Below are 21,126 nucleotides of genomic sequence, written 5' to 3' on the forward strand. Positions count from 1 at the left end.
GTGTCCCAGTGCCAGCTGAGTTTGAGGCAGCCAGTCCAGAGGAATCTCAGGAGACAGGAAGACCTGAGCAGAGCCACCTCTCCCCAAACCCCTCTCCCATCCCCACTGAAACCCAGCACCCCAATCGACCCCCTCCTCCTGTTTCAAGGGGAGAGGGGCTGGGCACTGTGGCCCCAGCAACTAAGGCCAGCTGTGAGTAACGAGGCTGGTAGATTGCAGTGCTGGTTTGCAGGATTGCGGTGCATGGTAACTGTACAGGTTTGCGTTGTTGCCGATGCTTGACTGACTCTCCTGCCTCTCTCTCTCTCTCATGAAGCTCCCTGCTGAATGCCCTTCGAGAACATTAGAGCTGATTAGTGCTATGAAGACATTTGTGCTCATTGTTATGATAAGCAGCAACCATGTGAGGGTGTGAGTGGATTTGTGTGCGTACGCAGCATCGCATGTTCATGTCGTAATGTCTCCTGTGCTCATTTTTGTTGTCACTAAACAGCTGCCCTTAGCCAGGAGTGCTCAGTGGCCAAGGCTGAGCAGCCCTCTCAGACTAGATCTGAATCTGAGACTAAACCAGGTACACTTGAAGAGGGATTAAGAACAATGTGTTATCTAGTGTAGTAGAATGATGTCTGCTATTTTTATAGCCGTATTTCATTCTGAATGTACTGTGCCTTGTAGCTTTTTCAAATCTTGACACATTACAACTACACGCCTGGTTGGGTTTTGAGGTTTTATATCGTAGACCAGCACAAAAGAGTGCATGACTGAGCAGAAACTCAAAGAGGGATTTTATTAAATCTGTAAACGATACAAACGGGTTTAAATAAATAGAAGTAGTTGAAGGATATGACTACATTTTACACTCTGAATGGCATTTTTAACTGAAATAGTTAGATGTGAAAGAGCACAAAGATTTTGCCAAAATTTTTCCGGAAATTATGGGTTGTTCCATTCATTTCAATGGGGGCTGAGATTATCACAAAAGCTGAATATTTCCACGTGCAGTGGAAGATGTCAAACTAAAAGACACATAATGTCCTGAATGAGTGAAATACTGCAGAAATTGAATAATGTGTAGTTGCGCCACTCAACCTAATACACTTCCTGTGCTGCTAGAAATCCAGGTTTACGGACAGAATTGAACACCGTTCATTAATAGTATTTCACTCTCCAGCTGTTTTTGTGTGGAGAGAAGATTGGAGCTGGCATTTGGACGGCGCATCTCTGTCACGTCCGATGCGGCCGGGAGGCTTTCAAAGAGCTTGTTTGGAGCTCAGACGATCGTAAATGTCAGACCGCTGAAACAGATCTCTTGTTGAAACTCTGCCCTTTTGAGGTTTGCTGCAGTCTCACCTCCATGCTGCAGAAACACAGCCATGCAGAAGCGACATTTATTTTTAGCTCCTTATTGACATCCTTAACACTTTTTTAATAAAATAGACAATTACGTCTGTCTCACTTGAGTGCTGTGGATTGAAGACAATCCTTTATTTATGAGTACTCAGCACATGTGTCATCTGTGTTTGATGTCTTTTGTGTGTTTTTAAGTATCACTTCCTGTTAGTTATTTATTTTCCTTTTCTTTTTTTTAAGTTATGTAATAGATTGTGTGGTATTTGTGTGTCTAACTGCACTGTCTACTCTGGTTTGTGTGTTGTCTTGTTTTGTCTGGTGCAATGCCAGAGATAGTCACCCAGGATGATGGTGCAGGTTTGTGCATACCCTACGGTGTCTTGCCCTGTGTCTCCATCCTAAATGTCTGTGTGTTTGTCTTCATGTCTCACCCTCTCCCAAATGGCTCAGTTTTCATTTGGGTGGTAAGAGAGACAAAGCCAGTCCTGATATTTCTGACATGACTAAGGTCGTTGTTTGCAGTTTTAACTCCAAGTCCATGTGGCTTTAGGCCCCTGATAGAGTGTGGATGCAGTGTTCCTCCTCCTGATCTGCTTTCACCTGCTTCTGGAATGGAAATGAGGCTGAGTCTAAGCTCATCCTCATTCTTCTCGCAGCCTCCCCGACAGCTTTCCTTTTCTGAGGTCAATCGTAAATATCTTAAGCTCCTTGTCGCTCCTTCACATGCCAGCGGCCCCCCCTCAGCCGCCTGCGGAGGACGTGGACCGATACAGGCGCAGATTCAACATGAGGATGCTGGTTCCTGGACGCCCCGTGAAGGAGACGCCCGCCACCCCTCCTCCTGTGCCTGCAGAGAGACCCACCTACAGAGAGAAGTTCATTCCCCCCGAGCTGAGCATGTGGGATTACTTTGTAGCGAAAGTAAGACATTAACCTGACAAGCGGTTTGTGTGACGCACAGCCTCCGCGTTACATAAAACTAGCATTTTTTTTTCTCCGTTTACCTTCCTCTCTTCCTCTCAGCCTTTCCTCCCGCTCTCGGAGAGCATTGCTTTGTATGATTCAGACGAAAGTGGCGCTGAGGATGATGACGATGACGACGATGCCTTCCTCTCGGACACACAGATGACGGAGCATTCGGACTCCAGCTCCTACAGGTTGGCTCCATCTTCTCCTGCTTAGATACAACTTTATTTTTTGAGCCGGTGTTTCAGGTTGAAGTCTTACCGTTTTGTTTTGGGGGGGTTTTTCTCAGCTGGGCTTTGATCCGTTTGGTTATGGTCAAACTGGCTCATCACAACGTCAAGAACTTTATCCCTCTCACTGGACTTGACTTCACAGGTACTCTGCTTAAATCTAATGTGGACCCAGACATGCAGCATATCAGTGCACTTCTGAATATATTTATGCACACCCTTTCTCTTTGTTTGCTGTGATCTCAGATCTACCAGTCACTTCCCCTCTCAGCAACGCAGTGTTGAAGACTTTGGAGAACTGGGAACAACTTTTACTGGAGCGGATGAACAAGTTTGAAGGTCCGCCTCCCAATTACATCAACACCTACCCCACTGACCTGAGCACGGGATCTGGGCCTGCCATACTGCGACACAAGGCCATGCTGGAGCCGGACAACACGCCCTTCAAGTTAGTGTATTTAATGTCATTTTTATTTCAAGACTCTAATTTCACAAGCATTTGTATTCAGACCCCTTTACTCTACGCAATTACATACAATTTGGGGACAATTGCCTACAGTTTGCATATGTATACTTATGACTGGATGCTGTGAGTCAGATTTTTTGAAAAAAAAAAATACTATTCTGATAGTATCACCAGGCCAGGTATTTTACAAATTGCTGGAAAAATCAAATTTTAATAAAAAAAATTAACTGGATCTTTTTTTGTTGTTGTTGCCTATTCTTGTTTCCAGGAATAAGAGCCATCAGTCCTTCCCAGTTCGACGTCTTTGGCATTTCCTGGTCAAACAGGAAGTTCTGCAGGAGGCTTTGATTCGCTACATCTTTACCAAGAAAAGGAAGCAGAGTGAGGTCAGCAGAAGATCCATAAAGAAAATCCTAGTTCAGTTTTCCCTGATTAGCTGACTAAAAATAACATATCTATTAAACGGTTCTTTATTTGATCTGACCCGTTGGATCAATTTTATTAAATTTTTTGTCTAATTAAGAACATCCTCCAACATGATTATTTTGTTGTTTGAAGACATCCTTCAGATTTTTTCAGTGATGGTTTTATTTATGTGTTGTGAAGAGTCTTGTCTGCGATGAATAACTTTCTTAATGTTCTCACTTTAATTTAACATATAAGTTTTCCATCTGGTTGAAAATCAGAGCAGGACTAAAGCAAAGTCAGATCTCAGCTTGTTTTCTTTCTTTCTTTCTTTCTTTCTTTGTTTATTATTATTATTATTTGCATGGGGACACATGCTAAGTATAAACAATTATAGAACACTAACATTTATAGCCTTAGCGAAGTTGTAATACGCATCACCAGATAGACGTATAACAACACAAAACACTATAAGACAATAAAACAACGTAGCAAGATAAAATGTCATACACAGCGTAAATCCTAGAATTAACTTGAAGTAGACAACCATGAAACAAGAAGAAGTCATGGAAGCATCATGGGTAACCATGACTACAGAGCTGGTTTTCTTTAAGAAAGTCTTAAAACGTTCCAGTCTGGAATCAGTGTCAAGTCCACATATTAAAACATTACAAAACATTTCCATTTTAATAAATATCATAGACGCACAGGCAAAAACTGTCTTGGGAAACTTTAAAATGGTTTTACTTTTGGATTTAAAAAGTTGTGGTGATCTAATGAAAGTTATCTACTGCAGATAAGACATTGACTACTCATAAGTACATGATAAAACCCCACTTTGAAAATTTTGAACTATTCCTTTAAGGAAAGGGCAAAGTATCTGTGTTTGATGACGTTGCTTTTTTAACCTTCTCACTTTATCTTGCAAACCAGTTAAATTTTTTTTAGATGAACAGACCAAGAATCACAATGTTGGATTACAATAACCATTGAAGTGTGAGGATTAATTAGGCTTATTTAAATGAAGCAGGTACTATTTTGTTTGGCCAAAGGAAGAAAGCCATCAAGTCTTTATTATGATTTTGCCACATGTTTGTACAGTTTTCCTCCAGTATGAACAAACAATCTACAAAGAGCTCATGCAATTTTGCATTGAAAGCTTCCTGCTTTGATGTCTTTTGAGACCTTTTAGTGAGATTATTTGGACCAGTGAGGAATCGTCCATCAGACAGAGTGCAGGCCTGACCGTCCACCATGACGCTGTCAGACAGAGGAAGCTGCCCACTGAGTTTTTTCTCTCTCTATTTGTTTTTTCTTAGTTTCATTATCTTTGCTTTGACTTCTCATCTTTAATCGGGCACAAGACAGATCACTGCCTTCTGTGATGTCTGGATTTGTTTGGAAGAAAAAGAAAAAAAAAATAAATAAAAGCTTTTATATCTATGAGACACGTTCCAGAGGATTCCTGTGCTTAGTCTCGTGTTATTACAAGTGAGATTTCAGGCAGCAGCTGCAACGTTCAGATTCACTGTTCATCCATTCTAATGACGAGGACTTTATAGCAATAGACAAATTTAGTTATTTCTATTTTTTTTAACAAGATTACAATGACATTCTGTGAGTCCTCTTCATTTTCATTTCATGTTTCTTTTTTGTTTTGTTTTTTTCTGTTTGTGCATGTGTTTTGTGTTGTGCCATGTTGGTTTGTTCCGTGTCTATATTGCCTCTGTGTGTTGTGTAGTCTTTAGAGAACCATGTGGACCGTATAAACCCAAACTGCATAGCTGGAGCTAGCAGTCCCTATAAGGTAGTATCATTTACTGTCCCAGCCCAGGCCCTTTTGTCTCTGAGCATCACTACAAAGCCAAGCTTGAAGGAGGAAATGTTTAAAAATCAAAAAAATAAAAAGTCGTCTGCACCAGTTGCATAAGGTTTTGGTTTTGCGGTTTGTGGCGTCACCAAACTGGGTGAAGTTTTGGTTTTCTCCGCTCCAGCTTGGCCTAATAGTGACCTCTCTGGCTCTTTGATTTTTTTTTTTTTTTCCATAAAATCTCCTCCTGGCTCTGAGGCTTAGGTCTGACGTTTGATCCTTTCCTCTCACTGGGACATCCGTTCACATTTCTACTCACAAACAAATCCTAAAAATAACACGTCTCCCTTCGTGTCTCACTCCTTTTTTCCTGCCTAACTGGACTGATTCTGCTGGACTTAAAACAAGCAAACGATGGCACACTCAGTAGATCGACTAACTTGCATGCTCACTGTCAGGGCTGCGGGAGGCTTTTGTAGCTGTGCAGAGTGTTATTTACAGCAGCAGCTCATATCTGCAGTCTAAATATTTTATACTTGCATTGAAGCCATGCGTCTACCATGCAGTGGTGCATCTCCATAAACTAAAGTGATATCAGAAAGTTAAATTTTAATGTTTTGGTAATTCAGTTTTGAAAAAGTGGAACATTTTTACAGATTACCCAGTTCATAGAGTGATATACATTTTTCTACTAATTGTAACATAAAAAGAAATGTAAAATTCAGTTTCTTAGAACAAAATAGTTTTTAATGCAAGAAATGTTAGCCTACTGAAACAAATGGGCAGTTTCAGCACCAAAATTAAGACTATTGCGCACCCAGTGGTGGAAACTTCCTTGTCGCAGGAGGTTATATCCATTTCTTAGCCGGCTACAATCTGATTAATCTGATCGCCTGCTCACCGATAACTGAGCAGACAATGCTCACAAATGAGGAGACTACTCACTTGCGTTAGCTTTGGAGAGGCTGCTAGCATGTAGCCTCTGCATGGTAGCTGCCTCTCCTAGCATGCAGAGGTTGGTCACCCACTGAATTTCCTTCTTCCTCTGCCAGCCACCCTGATTTCCAAATGAAATACAAAATCCATTATCCAGTCCTTTCTCGCCTCAGTTTAGCTAAGTTGTTTTGACATCATTTCTGGTTCAAGATTAGGTTAGCACAACCAATATAACAGCTTTTGCTAAAGGTAACATAGGTCGTGACATTTCTGTGTAAAAATCCATTTTTATTAGTTTTATGCAATAAAATATACAGAGAAAAATACGTTGTTGATTATATAATCATTAACCATGAAAATGAACAGAAATAGATGGTTGAAACATATCACTCTGAGTAATGACTCTTTCATTTCTTAAAATTGAATTGCTGAAATAAATAAACCCTCTGATATTATTCTAATTTAATGAGATGCATCCGTAATACTCTTATTATGGCCTTTCTCTTTTATTTGAATGAAACTTCATGGTGCGGGAATCTTTTCTGAAGCAACTCAAAAAGTCGAATGCCCCAGGTCGACATTTTAAATTTACAGTCCTTTCCTGCTTCACTAATTTTACCGGGAAATGAATTTAATCTTCTTTTCAAAGAGCAAATCTCTCTGTCTTTTACTGACTAGCTTCAGATCCCTGAGCTGCAGCTCTGATTTCTCCTCAGCTTTGGTTTTTCTTTTGCTGTTCAGGTAGAGGCAGATCTGGGCTATCCTGGAGGAAAGGCCAAAATCATTCACAAGGAGTCCGACATAATTATGGCGTTTGCCATTAACTGGGTAAGTATTTTCACATTTTGTGTCTGAATTTTTCTTGGAAATATGTATATTTTTTTTGCCAACATGCAAGAAGTGAATTGACATTTGTCAGAAAATGTCCTTGAATTTAACAAATTTGTCTCATTTTCAGTAAAGTTAGAAGCAGTTCCCCTCTGTTAATCATTGCCCCTCTTCCTCTTCTTCCCTGCTTTCTTCTTTTCTCAGGCTAACTCCAATGAGATCGTGTTGGCGTCCACCCACGATGTCCAGGAGGTGGACGTCTCCACTCTAGTGGCCGTCCAGCCCTACACCTGGATAGGAGACGACTTTGATAAGGAATCCCGAAGGTCGGAGTCGCATCAGATGAAGCAATAATTTTTTGTTGTTGTTTCCTTCCAGAACAAAAAAAACTAAATCTGCACAATGTTTCTCCGTTTTGTTTTTCAGCTCTGACGACTTGGACCCCCGCTCCTCTCACACAAATATCGCCCAGGCGAGCTCCGTGTCCTTTGCGCCGCCGCCGATGCCGGTCTCTGCATCCATGCCGTGGCTCGGTAGCGGTCAGACCAGCATGGGGGCCAGCGTGGTACGAGCTGCTTTGTTGTAAAATCTCCACATTTTGCACCAGGCAGTGTTGAGTTTGCAGTTCCTAGCCTCTAACAGCAGGGGGAAACCAGGTTCTTTTCCCAACTCTGCTGATGGGTAAAACTCTATGAAGTGACTCTTAGTCTTTTTTTTTTTTCTTTTGTTTTTGGTCTGGTCTACATGCGTTAAAACTTGCTCGTATTCACTAACAACAGAAGAAACGTAAAACGTCAGATTCAATCTTTAGCTCCAAGTCTCCGCTCATCCACAGACAAAGTCTCTGTTTTTAAACCTTATCGACATCGAGCCAAACAAATCCGCGTCGACTAAACACCTGACCTGCTGCTGAGTCTATGAGCGCTGATACAGAGGAGAGGGCAGCTCCGCGCGGCAGAGATGGCTTGCTTATAAACTCAGATAGCTCTCGCAGCCGTCTGCCCAAGGTGCAGATTTGCGTCAGAGTACCTTACAGCCAGAGACCTCGGCGTCCCAGCCAGGCTGATAAATGTTCTGTGCGATACAGGGAAGAGGACGGGGCAGGCGGTGATCCTCTGCTCTGCTTCTGTCGTTTTCTACACATCCGAATCCTCTTGCCCCTCTGCGCTGAATTGTGGAGTTTTTTTTGTCATTTTCTCTAAAAACAGGGGATCATTTTATAATGTTCCTGGTGTTTGCTTTTGAATCTTTAGCAGGTGGAAAGATTTGTTTAAAAATAGAATGTTTTTAGAAATTTGTGATTGTTTTATCAGCAACAACTCGGATCCATATTGGTTTATTTACATATTAGGACAAATGTACTGACGTCTGCAGAGTTTTTGACCCATCCAAGAGCAATTTTATGGAAAACAGATTTGAGGAAACATGTGGTTCGATGGTGGGGCAACATTCAGCTTATATATGATGTATTCAGCTGAATTTGAAGGTGGCTTAACCTGAGCTGAACAGAAAGAAAGACGAAAAGAAACAAACTTTTACTCCCCTTTTAGGGAGTATATCAGCTTTTGCTGCTGTGTGGTGTTTTGTTTTGTTTTGTTTTGTTTTGTTTTTTTTACAAAGTTTCCAAATGACAAGAAAAATACTTCACAGCAACATTAAGACACAAAGCACCAGGATTTTTTTTAACACCTAATGTGTTTGGATGACATTTTAATTTTCTTGCTAAGAATCTTAAAACGTTGCCAGATAAACGATAGCCTGTCTCAGAGCATCACCTCAGTGCTTCACTCTAGGCACAGCTTTCTTTATTACATGCATTCTTTTTGCTCATCCGTAGCTTCAAAGCGCTCTTGTTTTGATTCCTCACTCCACAGAGCAGAGTGGGGCTCGTTTAGTGCGTCCCTTACTGTGGAAACTGAAACCGCAGTGGCTGCAGCCACCAGGTGCTGTCACGGTTTTTGAGCACCTGCCTCCTCAGGAATCTGGTTTCAGCCTTTACTTCCTCTTCAGACCATGCAAACACCTATACAATGCTAAATCTTTTTTGTTTCTAATTTGCAGAGGGGGTTGAATATTTTCAGATTCATCTGTAATTGTACAGTTTTTAAAGTGAGCGGTTTACCAAGCTAACATAAATTAACCATTTATAAATGTACATAAACTCTATTAAACCTCTAAATCACTTCCTGTATTTTCTAATTTTACCAATCTGGATTGTTGAATGTTTTAGAAGACTTTATCAATATTAACTTTATTTATTTAACTTTTTTATTTTTTTCCAGATTATGAAAAGAAATCTGAATAACGTGAAGAGGATGACATCGCACCCTGTTTATCAGTATTGTAAGTGACTCCGCTTCGCTAGTTTCAACACTTAGTTGTGATGAATTTTCCTTTTGACATGCCCGCGTTGTGCCTCAGACATGACGGGGGCTCAGGACGGCAGTGTGAGGATGTTTGAATGGAACAGGCCGCAGCAGCTCATCTGCTTCAGACAAGCAGGCAACGCTCGTATCACCCGGCTATATTTTAACACCCAAGGCAATAAGGTACACACACACACACACACACACACACACACACAATGAGAAAGAGGGAGAATATTGGCTGTGTTTTGTCTGCTTGCTTGGTTGCTCTGATTTTTCTGAATTCCTGCTGCAGTGCGGAGTTGCTGACGGAGAGGGATTCCTCAGTCTCTGGCAGGTCAACCAGACGTCCTCCAACCCCAAACCGTACCTGGTGAGGTCGACTCATATCAGACTGTTGGCAGCAAAAACAAACGCTTCCAAGTAAATCCTGAAATCATTGTTCTTCATTTTTGTTTTTTCGTTGCTGTCAGAGTTGGCAGTGTCACTCCAAGACCTGCGGCGATTTTGCGTTCATCACGTCCTCCAGCCTGATCGCGACAGCCGGACAGTCCAACGACAACAGGCAAGCGTCTGCGCCAAGAAACTAAATCAAAGACGTTTTGTTTTTAAAAGTCAGGCTGATTGTTATGTTAATATTTGCAGAAATGTTTGCTTGTGGGACACTCTGATTTCACCTGGCAATACAATAGTCCACGGTAAGAAACCTGATGTTTAAAAAAAAAAAAAAAGCCAGAGGTATTAATCCACCATAACAAGCTGCTCTGTGATGTACTGCATATTTCTTCACCCCAACCGCCCCCCCTCTCTCAGCGTTCCCCTGCCATGAAAACGGGGCCACTGTTCTCGAGTACGCTCAGAAACAGCAGCTGCTCATCACTGGAGGCAGGAAAGGCTTTGTGTGTGTGTTTGACATCCGCCAGAGACAGCTGCTGCACACTTTCCAGGCCCATGACTCGGCCATCAAGGCGCTCGCTCTGGATCCCTTTGAGGACTTTTTCGTCACCGGCTCTGCAGAGGGAAACATAAAGGTAACGAGTTTTTATTGGATTTTTTTAATGATTTTTTTTAAGTTTATCTAATGTTTTATTTTTAGTCTGATTGACATATTTCTCTTATGATATCTTAAATAAATACAGAGTAGTAGACTTAAGTAAAAAAATAAATAAATAAATAAAATGGATCACATTCCACAGCCTGTAAGTCTCTGGACTCTCCTCCTTTGCTCTCTATCTGGTTTCTGTTTGTAGAAACAAAAATGAAGCAACAAATAAAAGCCCGAGAAGAGAACTGGGCTACGTATAGCACTGCATGGAACTATAGATCAAACTCACAATAGATTGAGTCAATGAACCTTGGTACTAAAGTACAAACTAGAATCAAGAAAATTGTAAATGTTTTATTCTAAATTATACACGACATTTATTCCGGTGTTTGTAAAAAAGTAACAGGCTTCTAAATGCTCACATCAGGCCGAGACACATTTGCTTTTTTGCAGTTGTATCTTTGATCAGTATAAACAACAACAGTGAAACATCCTCTATGAAAAGGTTCATAAATGTTGATTTGAAAAAAAAAAAAAAAAAAAAAGCGGATCTGCGTTCTTCTCTCCAGGTCTGGAAGCTGGCGGGCCACGGCCTCATGCACTCCTTCAGCAACGAACACGCCAAGCAGTCCATCTTCCGCAACATCGGCAACGGAGTCACGAAGGTGGAGACGCGTCCGGGGAACCGCATCTTCACCTGCGGCGCGGACGGCACCCTGAAGATGAGGGTTCTCCCTGACCGCTACAACATCGCCAGCAGCATCGTTGACATCCTGTGATGCCTGCTTCCACATCTGACGGTCCAAAGACGAAAAAGACAAGTAGAAAAAAAAAGACAAAAAAAAATGCGAAGGCTCGTCAAACGGCCTTTAAGTGAGCATAGTTTGTCAACAGCTTGCCACGCTTTTTGGCACCTTTGAGTGCGCAGAGGTCAGGGGTTTACTGCGGGAGTAAGTGTCGTCCAGAACGACAAAACCAGAGCTGCAAACGTTTCTTTTCGCCCCCAAAGGCTGAAAACAAAAAGTTACAAGCAAAACGGTATCATACTTGATTTTAAAAGCTAGATTTGTTGTGATTTTATTGATGAATCTCTTCTCATAGAGTGTGTCCATAGGGAAGCTATGCATGTCCTGTTCTCGTTCCGCGGTGCAATCACAGGTCTATTGATAGTGCTCTGTAAAAGTGCTCAAGCAAAAACTTTAAAAAAGTGTGTAACTGTCGTCATTTTGTGCCCACAGCTGAAATCTTTTAGCATCTACTGTAACCAGCACTGTGGTTCGTTTATTAAGTCAGTGGTTTCCGGTGTGATTCGAGTCGTTGGAATCAGCTTTTCGTTTCAATAGTTTTGGCCCCTCCGGCTTCTCGCCGAAGAGCCGACGGCGCGTCGCTCTTAAAGGCGACGCCTCTCTTCCCCTTTCCCCGCCCCCTCCGTCCACTGATCACTGGCTGCCCATCGCTCACTGTGGCCTCTCCTGGTTTGAGTTCGACCCGATCCAAGTGTGTGTTCTCTCTGCCGTGTCTGCCTACCAGCCCGCCCGCCTGCCTGCCTGCCTGTTAGTGCGACAACCTCCCTGCTAGATCATCGAACGCCCCCCACTTCCCTCCCGTGACTGTAACTTTAAATGTTTCATCTGTGTTGTCTAACGCTAAACACCCGACCGCCCAGAGCAGAAACACAAAGGTCCACTACTGGTTTTTGCACAAAACAATATCAGTTGTATGTTTGTGGGTTGTTTTCTTTTGTTGTTGTTGTTTTAATTGAGTTGAGTTAAATATTTAAAGTATTTATATGTTTGTGTTTGGTTTACTGTTCCTTTGAAGAACTGTTTTAACTTATTGCCTTTTATTTTAGGAATGTAAGAGCTTTCACTGTTTCCGATTGCACGCCGTGCAACAGTCTACTGTTTGTGTGTTTACCTCGCCAGCTGTTTTTATTTCATCCATGAGAAAATAGATATTTGCACTCAAATTCTGAAGACACTAAAAGTTTATTTCATATATATGGGTTATCAAAGAAACTGTTGTATACAAATGAATGTCTGGCTTTATTTGCCCTGGTAGTAAAGCGTTTAAGATAGTTTTACTATATAAATTATATAAATATATATATATATATACATACAGTACGAACTACAACAGCTTGTACAAACATGAAGACATTTCTTTATTTTTTGGTTTGTATCATACCAGTTGGATTAGTTGTGACTTTTGTTAAGTGTGTGGTATTTATTAAAGAGATTAGTGTCCCTCCCTCTTTCTGCCCACTACATGTGCTGTATGTGTTTTAGGAGTTTTACCAATGCTGTTTGTAGTGTGTGTGCGTGTGTATGTGTGTGTGCATGCAAAGAAAGCCAATATCATCGTTAGATGTTTGCCAGGGCCATCGAGCCTGGGAGTGTTTGTGAGAGACGGGTCAAGGTAACAGTTTTACCTTTGTAAAGTGAATAAATGATTTTTATTTCATCGGGTTTGCTTTCATTTTCTTTTTAAAAGGTTTTTTCATTGAGAGGTGTAGTCAGTCGGCACTGATGCCGTTTCACCACAAACTGTAGAAAACATGCAAATGTTGTGGCTAAGGCCAAAATTATCCATATGCTTGGCAGACTTTTCATTAAAATCGTTTTCATTTAACCAAAAGTTTTTCTGAAAGTGAGACGAGCCTTTCTCAAAATCTGAGTGATTTTCCTTTTTTCTTTTTTTTTTTACTGCTTATTTACATATTTCCACATTGCATTTACAGCCACAACAAACTATTACTTCTAACCAGAAGTAATATGTTGGTAAAATAAAGTTTAAATGTAAATCTGCCATGGATATGGATAATTGGGGGGTATAAACTTTCTACAACATATGGATTGCCATGCATTTGACATCAAAAGCAGACATAAGGTAAATCATTGGTTGTTCGCAACAACAGGTATTTATCACAGCTTTTTTTTTTACTTGTAGTGGGGGAAACAAGTTATTTTTGGTGTTTAAAGAGATTTAAAAGTTGCAACATTAAAGATACTGAAATGTTAGTGTGTAAAGTGAAAAAATACAAAATTCTAAAAAACAACGAGGTCAGTCTGTTAGTAACACTGAAATCCCACTTTCAACTCATGCAATGACAATATAAAGTCAGTTTCCTGTAGAAAAAAAACTATTTAAAATCTGTTCAGACTCATTTGGATAAATGTTCCACATGACAATGAAGACTAATGTATATTTCCCTCTAAATCTAGCAGTGCATAACTTTGTCAACACGGGGTTTGCTTCGAGAGCATGACGTAATGGTTGTGTACGTGGTCATCACTCATCAGAGATGTAATGGACCACATAGAGCCTGACGTAGCTCTGGTCCCAAACGTACAGGTGTCTGTCCTTCGGGCTGTAGGAGAGCATAGCCAAAACTCCCCCAGGAGACCTCAAGTCAAATGTCATATTCACTGCCTTCCCCTTCAGCAAGTCGAAAGCAAAGGTAACTCTGGCGTCCTTGGTGTCGGTGACGTACAAGACGCCACAGGCGATGAAGGCGTTGCCGGCCTTGGTGCGGGGGTACGTGGTGTTTATGTAGGACGTGACGGAGAAGGTCTTTTGGTCCAGCTGGGCTACCATGATGCTTTCATCCGCTGCCGAGGCAAATATCAACCACAGGCCGTTTTCGTCTGCCGCCATCTTGAAATAGGTTTTGGAGTTTGTCAGCAGATACGACAGGTTGTTGAACAAGGCGGTGTCGATGTAGAGAGTGTGAAGCCGCCTGGTTCTGAAGTCAAATCTGGGAAGGGGCAAACCAAAAAAGTGGTGAATTCCTTGAAACTAGAATGGAACCGCTCTGAGACAAATAACGCTTACCTGGCGATAGTAGAAGTACCAGCGATGTGATAATAGAGAGAGCCGTTGTGGACGGTGTGGCCGCAGCCTTGGTAAAACTTCCTAACATCCACCGTCTCGCTGCTGCCGTTCTGGAAAGCAGCCATGCTTTGGTACTCCTTCACCATGCGACCTGAGGAAGTTTCAGGCACAACGTTCACCCAACCAGGGTCTCGGTGTGAGGCCTCCTTGGCAGAAACGAAGAGAGTCAAAGCGGCTCACCTGAGAAGTGTTCTGCCACCCATATCCTCTCGTCGTCCAGGTGAGCTGTGTCTTTCATCCACGTGCCAAACGTGCTCTCCATCTTCGCCACAATTCTGGGATTTATCAGAGACTTGATGAGGCACTCTGAGGGAAAACAAAACACGATTAGGTGTTTACGCCTGAAGGTTATTGCTTATTAGCGTTGTGGAAATAAAAACACGCTCACCGTTCTTAACCGGCTTTTCGTGAAGTTTCACAGCTTGTTTCACGGTCAAAGTTTCGTCGTTTGGCACGGCGTGCAACAACCCTGTTGGACAGTGTGAGTGGTTTAATGTTCTTCTCTTCTCACCCCTGAAAGTTATGCTGAAGTGCTCGAAACCTTCTAGCAGTAAACATGTCAAATTCAGAAATATGGGATGATTGTTTCGTCAGCTTTAAGGTTATAGAGTTCAAGTCTACCAAGAGTATGAGCGGTTTGCAGGTGAGCTCTGTGGTGCCTCGTTCTAGGAGGCCCAGGAGGTCCCATGGGTCCAGGAGGCCCTGGAGGGCCAGGAGGACCAGGAGGCCCTGAGCAACAAAAGATAGCAACATGAGGATGTCTTAACCTTTGCAATTTAAGAAAAGGCTTCTTCTGGGTGTTACTTTGTCTCCTTACCCTCAACAATGACATCATTGGATGGTTCATATGCCTCTCCGGGTGGACCAGGCTCTCCTTGCTCTCCTTGTTCTCCTGGTTCTCCTTTCTCACCCGGAGGTCCTGTACAGGACATCATGTTAAACAGCACAAACTCATCCAGTATACCAAAACACACTGACATTTTTTTGTGAAATGCTAATACACAGGCTTTGTTGCATCCATAATGCGATCCATTGTGAAGTGGAAGAGGGAGAATTGGGAGATTTTCCTAAGTCATTCAGCTGAAGGCCAAAACCACAGTAATGAGTAATATTTGCTGGAAATGTGGGGGGAAAAGAGCTGTTTCCACCTCCTCTGCCATTCATGAGTAAGACAATGCAGCATTGAAATATCTGACTAAGCGAGGTGAACTAGCAACAAACAAATAAATAAATAAATAAATAAAAATACCATCTGCACTTACAGTTAGTTTGCTCACACAGCTTGGCAATCAACACATTCCCTTTTTATTGTTGCAGATTTACTGTGTTTACATAAAGAGCCAAAAACATTATATTTCTTCGCGTGAAAGAATCAAACTCAACATTTCCACAATGCTTTAGTTACAGATTGCCTCTTGGATTTTTTTAATTTTTGCATCATAGTCTAGTCATAGTTTGAGGTAGAGCTGAGACTCTACGTAAAAAAAATATTTGTTTTGATTTGCTCTCAAATGATCATTTTTACATTTTATTTAGGAAAACTGCTAAATAATCATGTCGGTGTCTCATTAAAGGTTTCGCACAAACCTACTAACGTTGTCAAAATGCTGTCCAAGGTGAGAACAAAATAATTCAAAGAAAAAAAAAAGTACAGAAGCATCTAAAGGTCAGAAGTATTTATACCGATATCGATATTGACGATATGGACTCTGTATTTTCTTGGTATTGGATTGATACCAAAATATGCATCACCACACACCTAGTATGCCAACAATTTAATGAGGCACAAACCATCTGACATGCTCAGTTTATTACTGAAGCTACCTTCAGGTTTCGGTCATGCAGCAGCCATATTGAGTTTCAACTTTTCCAAACTGAAATTTAGATTTAAAGCAGCCTTCCAGCTGATTTGTCTTACTAGTTTTACCTGGATTAAAGAGAACAGACGTGCCAAAAACCTAATTAATATTTATTGATTTACTTATTGATTTAAATTTTTCAGTAATTTCATTGTTGTATTTAAAAACCTGCACTATGAAGGTCATGTCTATGCTTAAGTGAAAGGATGTAGTAGTACAATACAAAAATGTAAAAACAATATGTAAAACCAGAGATTACAAGATTACAAAAAATGTTCAGCTCCGAAAAGTTGCTCAGCTGCTTGTGAACTGGGCTTTTGTTTATTTATCCCGTATGTATCTGAATTCTCGAGTAGAGAGCGTTTGTTCGTATTGGATTTTAACCTCAGGTTATCTTTGGCCCTTTGATTGTTCCATTACGCCAGTAATTCCTCTCTATTATGTCCATAACTGCCTGGAGCTTTAATAAAAATGGCCAGAGTAGATCCTCCCTCTCTCCATACCCTTCTTCCCTCTTTTTCCATCCGCTCCAGGCAGTCCATTCAGTCCTGGAATGCCATCGGTCCCATTGTGGCCTGCCAAGCCGTCTGAACCAGGCAGACCTGCACAACAAACAGATTGAATAGAAAAAAATAAAAATAAATGAGCAGACAAGCAGCTCCTCCACTAATGGGAAACATAAATAGGTGGCATTTCAGATTAGGGTTTAAGATGTAAGGCTTCACTCACCCGGCGGCCCCGGCGGTCCTGCAAAGCAAAGTGTGAGGTTGTTGATGAGTAAAGTGTCAGCTCTGTCTTTACATGTAAATGTGTAGCTAATTCATGAAGGCATACCAGCGAGGCAGACTCCCTTAGTGCTGTTGCAGATGTCGATCAACAATTTGATCTGAAGAGGAAGAAGGAATATCTAAATTTATGATTATAGTGAAATGCATTGGATTAAAATATGAGGAGATTTTAAAATACATAAAATACATTTGATTAATGCCCATGCTGATCTGTACGAATAACAATGTCGGAATCTTATTGGTTGAAAAATTCTCCTGTTGCTGTAGTAGTTTTGTAATCTGCAGATTGCGTTAAGCAGCTCATCGTCTCGAATCTGTCATAATAAACTGGGATAACTTGAAATCTGCAGCCTGTGATGATGGAAGAAACCAATTTAGCTCAATTAGATTTAAATACAGGATTTAAAACAGGAATATGGCTGACTTTAACGAAATGATCAACAGTTCAACCATCTCACCGGCACCATGGAGTAAGTCATCATCATCATCATGTCATCCTGTGTGTTGTGATGCTGGCCGTGTCGGTGCTTGTGCTTCAGCTCGTGCTTCATCTCGTCCTTCTCCTCCCCGACCTCCTGGCTGGCCTCCTTCAGCCGTAACACCTTCCCTTCGTCGTCATGGTGACGCTCCCGCTGCAGGTCCTTCTCCAGCTCCTCGCTCCTCTTGTTCCTGGAGTACTGCTGCTGGTACTGCGAGCGGTCCCCGGGGCCCGCTCGCAGCCCCGCCGCTCCCCTCGGCACCTCCTGGAAGAACTCCACCACCGAGCTCTGCTCCACCTCGGCCAGCCTCGCTTCGGTCTGCTCCAGCCGCGCGTGCTGCTGACTCTGCTGGACCATGAGGACGAGGAGGCCCACGGAGTTGACCAGCGCCACCACGCACATCCCGTACAGCACCATCCGCTGCGGGACGGTCATGCTGGGGGTTGGGATCCACATTGTCAGAACCTCACCTCCTGGCTTCTGAGGGTCCACGACTTGCTTCAACATTCACGGGAGGATGAAGTTCCAGCTGAGGCTCGAAGTCCAAAATACCAAATCACTGTGGTCGGTTGAATTCAAAAGAAAGCCATTCGAGCGCTCCAAATAATCCCGGTGAGCCTCAGTGCGTGCCCTCTACCATGGTGGTCTGATCTGAAGACTGACTGGTAAACAGAGTTGTGGATGTGCTGTTCACCCAGTTGCAGCAGAGGCAGTGTGTATGTGTGTGCACGGCCAGCGTAGGAGTGGGCATTACACAATCTTCTGAGCTGGTCTGGGAAGAAACCCCGGCCTGTTCAGTCACCTGATTTATATTCATCAGAAGCCATTTTACTGTACCGCCGTGGGCAGACTGACATCACGCACATCAACACATGCATGCACATTTTATTTGTGTGATGCACACGCAGCGGCGCTCACACGCATAACACATGCAAACATTCAATGAGCCCTGGACAAAGTTCTGTGACGTCGCATTATAATTTGAATTCAGAGAAAGCAGACAACATCAGAGAACATCAATGTCACCGCGGCGCCTCTAAGTTGGTTCATCTCCCTCGGTTTCCAAGCGCCTTTGTCCTCCCCTCCCCTCAGGCTCCTCAACCCTGTCACATCTTTGCGGCTTTCATTCACCGACGGCACCACTGACCCATTTCTTTTCCTTCGATTTGGTCCACGACGGAGACATTTCACCTGAAGAGTGACAGCTCAGGAGAGAATTACATAAATAACAACCTCCTAAACGCTGAAAGTGCGGTACCACTTTGGAGTTGTTCAAAACCGAATCACTTAAGTTTTCTGGAGATATTCACTGAAACAGACTTGATGCCTTTTCCAGCTACTTTCTGTAACTTTTGTAGATTAAGACGTGCAGATTTCACATGGATGGAGGAAGGAAGAAAGCAGATTCTCACTACTGCTATTAGAGTTGGCGTGGGGACTCATGCCTGAGGCTGTGGGTCACGGACAAGCTTGAATTGCTCCTCCAGATGTGTAGACATGTACACAGATAACGTCTTAAAAACATGGAGGCTGTTCCTTTGTTGCGCGTTATTCACTGCCCCAAGCTTAGCTGATATAAAACAGAGAAGCCGCCATTTGGCAGATGAACGCCAAGGGAAAATGTCGACTCCTGTACAGATGGCTCAACTTGAAGACGTCGCTATAGCTGATGCCGTTTCAAATTTACAAAGTAAACATTTGTGTTTTGAGATCATCTCCAGTTTTAATGATTTTCCTGCAGGGAATCTTCACGTCTTCTTCCAGGCAGTTGGACTCCAGAGTTCATGAAGGATACGGAGATAACCTGGCGTATTTTCAAGGAAAGTTCACCCTCCTGCTCAAGGTTGAGTTTTATTAAAATCTGTCTGGTACAGTTCAGAAAGTAGGCCACTAAAAAACAAAAAAAGCCATGATGAACATTAAAACACTGTTTTACAGAGAAAATCTTAATCAAAGAAAGCAGCTGCAGCTGTTAAAACATCATAAAAGTTTTAACTTTACCAGAACAAAAACATTTTGAATCATATTGAATCCTGTGAGACTCACGGGATAAATGTGCCTGTAAGATTTAAGTTTCTGCTACTGTATGCAGTAAGTGAAGTTAATTGCAAAAATCAGGGAGCGGACCATAAAACTGCACTCTCTCTGGCTGCTGTCTCCACGTTTTTATGAGAGCTTAGGGCTGAGGAAATCTTCTCTCCATTATAATATCTTCCTTCCAGCCCTGCAAAGCCCTTCTAAACTTGACGAGATACATTTGTCAAGGTTTCTTAAGACTTACAGCATTGAGTTGGTGATTTAAACTGAAGTCTACTTACATTTTCCAATGCACATCTTTCTTTTTTTTCATAAAATATGGGCAATTAAATATCCAGCAAGTGGTTCTAAAGTTGTAAGTTTTGATTGCAAGACAGAGGCAAACATTTGTTCATCATCTAACATTTAACTGTTCAACCATCGCCTAATCGACAAAGTTGTGGTTGACCACAACCCTGAACCCAGAGACAAGTTTACCGAGGGGCTGCCGTTGCCTAATCATGCAGAACAATCTTGGTCTGAGCCGTCACACAGGCCTCGGTTATTGTGGCAGGCCCTGAGCGCACAGTCGCGCGTTTGAGCCGGGCGCATTCTTGAACTCGAATGTGGGCGGTGAGTGAACTGACAGAGCCTTTCATGCAGAGCGATTAAACACAGCAAAGGGAGAGATGAAGCCAGACACTGTGGACTTTGTCTTGAATTTACAACCCTCAGCTCCCAAAACGAGATGTTAAAGGAGGGTGTTGTGTATATTCCATTATGTATATTTCAAGAAAGCTGAACGTTTTGCTTCTAAAGAAGAGTGCACACTGTTTTATTTCTTCAATGTTTCTCAATCAACTAAACGATAAGCATGAAAGAGACGATTTCTATGAATAAGAAAAATCAAAGTTTGATTCTAAAAAAAAAAATCATATTTGTTGAATTACATTATGAGAATAAATTGGCTTCCTAAAGCCAGGAAAGCTGTTGGTGATGATCATTAGACAAAAAAAATATATAATAATCCTTAGCAGCATGAATTTCTGCCTTTCTTTATAAAAGTTTTATCTATATCTGTGAGAAGTGGTGGCGGTATTATGCTGTGGGCTAGTTTTATAGTATACTAAGAGAGGCGTTACTATTACCAGGGTGTAGCAGGTAACGTGTAGGTCTGACCAAGACAAAGAGACGTTCCACCCTGAAAAAATAAAAAAATGATTAAATGTGGTGAAACTACGAAGTTTAGGAAAGGGAAACAACTGCTTAGTATGTGAATGAATTTAAAACTGAGGAAAACAGATGTTTTAAGGTGATGTCTGAGGCAAATACATAAAAAACTATATTTGCCAACGATTAAGGAAAACAACTTTTTTATCACACTTATACCTTAACAACAGATCTCGAAATCATCATTTAAATTGCATAACATTTCATTTTGAGTGATTCATGAGTTAAGGAGGCAGATTCTGAGAAGCTCATGTTCTGCCAAAATGTTATCTAAATTAATTTAGGAACAGCAAATTGTGATTTTTAGGAATTCATTAAAAAGCTATTAGAAACCCTAATCTGACCAAACTGAAAGCAACAAATCATATTAAATAAAAAGTGAGCTTGTAGTATATCATCCCAACTTTATCAGCCCTGCCTGGCCTGCAAAGACGAAAACTACCAACGAATTTGGCTGC

At 41.8% G+C, this 21,126-nt stretch overlaps 2 protein-coding genes across 5 annotated transcripts in view; one reads left to right on the forward strand and one right to left on the reverse strand.

Moving 5' to 3' along the window:
* dmxl2 (Dmx-like 2) overlaps positions 1-12,865 on the forward strand; it is a 40,918-nt gene extending 28,053 nt beyond the window's left edge. Inside the window, exons 39-55 of one of the 4 annotated variants that reach the window (XM_081605072.1) lie at positions 10-192; positions 2,081-2,271; positions 2,374-2,507; positions 2,606-2,691; positions 2,793-2,994; positions 3,281-3,398; positions 5,159-5,224; positions 6,905-6,991; positions 7,196-7,317; positions 7,418-7,556; positions 9,274-9,334; positions 9,413-9,540; positions 9,653-9,730; positions 9,831-9,922; positions 10,003-10,055; positions 10,171-10,388; positions 10,972-12,865. In XM_081605072.1, coding sequence (XP_081461198.1) covers positions 10-192; positions 2,081-2,271; positions 2,374-2,507; positions 2,606-2,691; positions 2,793-2,994; positions 3,281-3,398; positions 5,159-5,224; positions 6,905-6,991; positions 7,196-7,317; positions 7,418-7,556; positions 9,274-9,334; positions 9,413-9,540; positions 9,653-9,730; positions 9,831-9,922; positions 10,003-10,055; positions 10,171-10,388; positions 10,972-11,181 — 2,168 coding nt within the window. In that variant the 3' untranslated portion in view covers positions 11,182-12,865. The remainder of the gene's footprint in view (positions 1-9; positions 193-2,080; positions 2,272-2,373; positions 2,508-2,605; positions 2,692-2,792; positions 2,995-3,280; positions 3,399-5,158; positions 5,225-6,904; positions 6,992-7,195; positions 7,318-7,417; positions 7,557-9,273; positions 9,335-9,412; positions 9,541-9,652; positions 9,731-9,830; positions 9,923-10,002; positions 10,056-10,170; positions 10,389-10,971) is intronic. The other 3 variants (XM_081605073.1, XM_008404573.3, XM_008404574.3) reach the window with 3 other exon arrangements.
* gldn (gliomedin) lies at positions 12,543-20,804 on the reverse strand. Its single transcript, XM_008404577.3, has 10 exons — positions 17,402-20,804; positions 16,990-17,041; positions 16,885-16,902; positions 16,659-16,757; positions 15,114-15,215; positions 14,918-15,025; positions 14,685-14,765; positions 14,477-14,602; positions 14,237-14,387; positions 12,543-14,159 (listed from the first exon to the last, which is right to left on the reverse strand). Exons 1-10 carry the CDS (start codon positions 17,927-17,929, stop codon positions 13,694-13,696), a joined length of 1,731 nt encoding a protein of 576 aa, XP_008402799.2. The 5' UTR covers positions 17,930-20,804; the 3' UTR covers positions 12,543-13,693.
* Between the last annotated feature and the right edge of the window lie 322 nt (positions 20,805-21,126).

Source organism: Poecilia reticulata, chromosome 3, assembly GCF_904066995.2.
Source record: "Poecilia reticulata chromosome 3, P_reticulata-male-v2, whole genome shotgun sequence".
NCBI classification, from domain to species: Eukaryota; Metazoa; Chordata; class Actinopteri; order Cyprinodontiformes; family Poeciliidae; genus Poecilia; species Poecilia reticulata.

Bases quoted from the DNA above. Each gene is read 5' to 3' on its own strand.
- gldn (XM_008404577.3), bottom strand. From the start codon at position 17,929: ATGTTGAAGCAAGTCGTGGACCCTCAGAAGCCAGGAGGTGAGGTTCTG. The intron at 14,766-14,917 runs GTAGACTTGAAC...ACTGTCCAACAG, and splicing joins GCAAACCGCTCATACTCTTG to GGTTGTTGCACGCCGTGCCA. The intron at 14,388-14,476 runs GTGAGCCGCTTT...AAACTTCCTCAG, and splicing joins GGTGGCAGAACACTTCTCAG to GTCGCATGGTGAAGGAGTAC.